This window comes from Eurypyga helias, unplaced genomic scaffold (genome assembly GCF_000690775.1).
Source record: "Eurypyga helias isolate BGI_N326 unplaced genomic scaffold, ASM69077v1 scaffold11310, whole genome shotgun sequence".
Classification (NCBI taxonomy): domain Eukaryota; kingdom Metazoa; phylum Chordata; class Aves; order Eurypygiformes; family Eurypygidae; genus Eurypyga; species Eurypyga helias.
In genome coordinates, this window is record NW_010223826.1 from 64,975 (window position 1) to 66,058 (window position 1,084).

General features: G+C 42.3%; 1 protein-coding gene across 1 annotated transcript in view; it reads right to left on the reverse strand.

The window, feature by feature from the left end:
• Positions 1-512: 512 nt before the first annotated feature.
• DAP (death-associated protein) overlaps positions 513-1,084 on the reverse strand; it is a gene marked incomplete at its 5' end in the record, with an annotated part of 3,390 nt that continues 2,818 nt past the window's right edge. The window contains one exon of the mRNA XM_010154139.1: positions 513-632. Within this exon, the coding sequence (XP_010152441.1) occupies positions 513-632 (120 nt within the window). The remainder of the gene's footprint in view (positions 633-1,084) is intronic.

Genomic DNA, 1,084 nt, shown 5'->3' on the forward strand with positions numbered 1-1,084 from the left:
TCTCACTGGTTGAAATCAGAGGGCACAGCTACTGGGGTGTTAGGATACTGAAGACTGCAAGGGTCCTCCGTGATAAAGAAAACCACCAACTTCTGTCTCAATACACACAACAAACTCCCTCCAGATAATAAAGGTACCAGTACAAAAGGGCTATTCTTCCTTACTGGCTTAGCATAAAAACTACATTAACTATCTGCTATTGCGATGCCACAACTAAATGTACAAGTTTTAAGCTCATTAATCATATTATTCGTACTGAAGTTTTATCTTGGCAATAAGAAAATCTTACAAAAAAACCCCACCCTTGATCAGCAAATACTTAACAGAGAATTTTCCATCTGGGATAACAACTGAACAATGTCTTCGTTCCTATTAACCCTTGAGAATTAAAGAAACAGCGTATTATTTTAGAGGTCAATTGTACTGATTTGACGGTGTGAATCCTAAAGGGTTTTCGTCTTCCCTCAAAAACCTATTCACTGACGGCAGTGGCTGAGATTTTGATGGAGAGCTCACTTGCGAGGCTGGTGGATGTGCTGTTTGACGTGCTGCGGGTGAGGAAGCTTTTCCACTGAAGGATGTGGTTTCTGATGAGCCACCTGAGCTGCAGCTGGGGGGAAGTCCTTATCACCCTGTTCAAAGAACACACCAGGAAAAATTTAAGAAATCTTAAAAGCATACTTTCCAGTTCAAGTGCATGTAAGTTTTTAAATATGGGTAGAGCAGATGGAAAACACGGTTGCACCTTACTCCGAAGTCCCCCTGTACACATCCTACCTTGCCGTTCTTTTAGCCAGCTTCAAAATTCCACTTACACAAGTTTCACTTCTTCCAATTACACTCACCATCCAGGAGCTCAGTATTTTAAAGTGACCCAAGGGGGAAAAAAACCCCCAACTTTCCTATCTTCATGAGGAGCTTAAGGGCTTGTGAAATGCTCATGAGTGGCTACGCCACTTTCACTGTCTCGGTATGGTCAGATCTCCTTAACCTATTTGGTCCTCACAGAGCAACCAGAGGGAGACTATTTCACAAAGTAAGGCAGCATGAAAAGCTACCTGCACAACAAAACCTACTCCAGGAA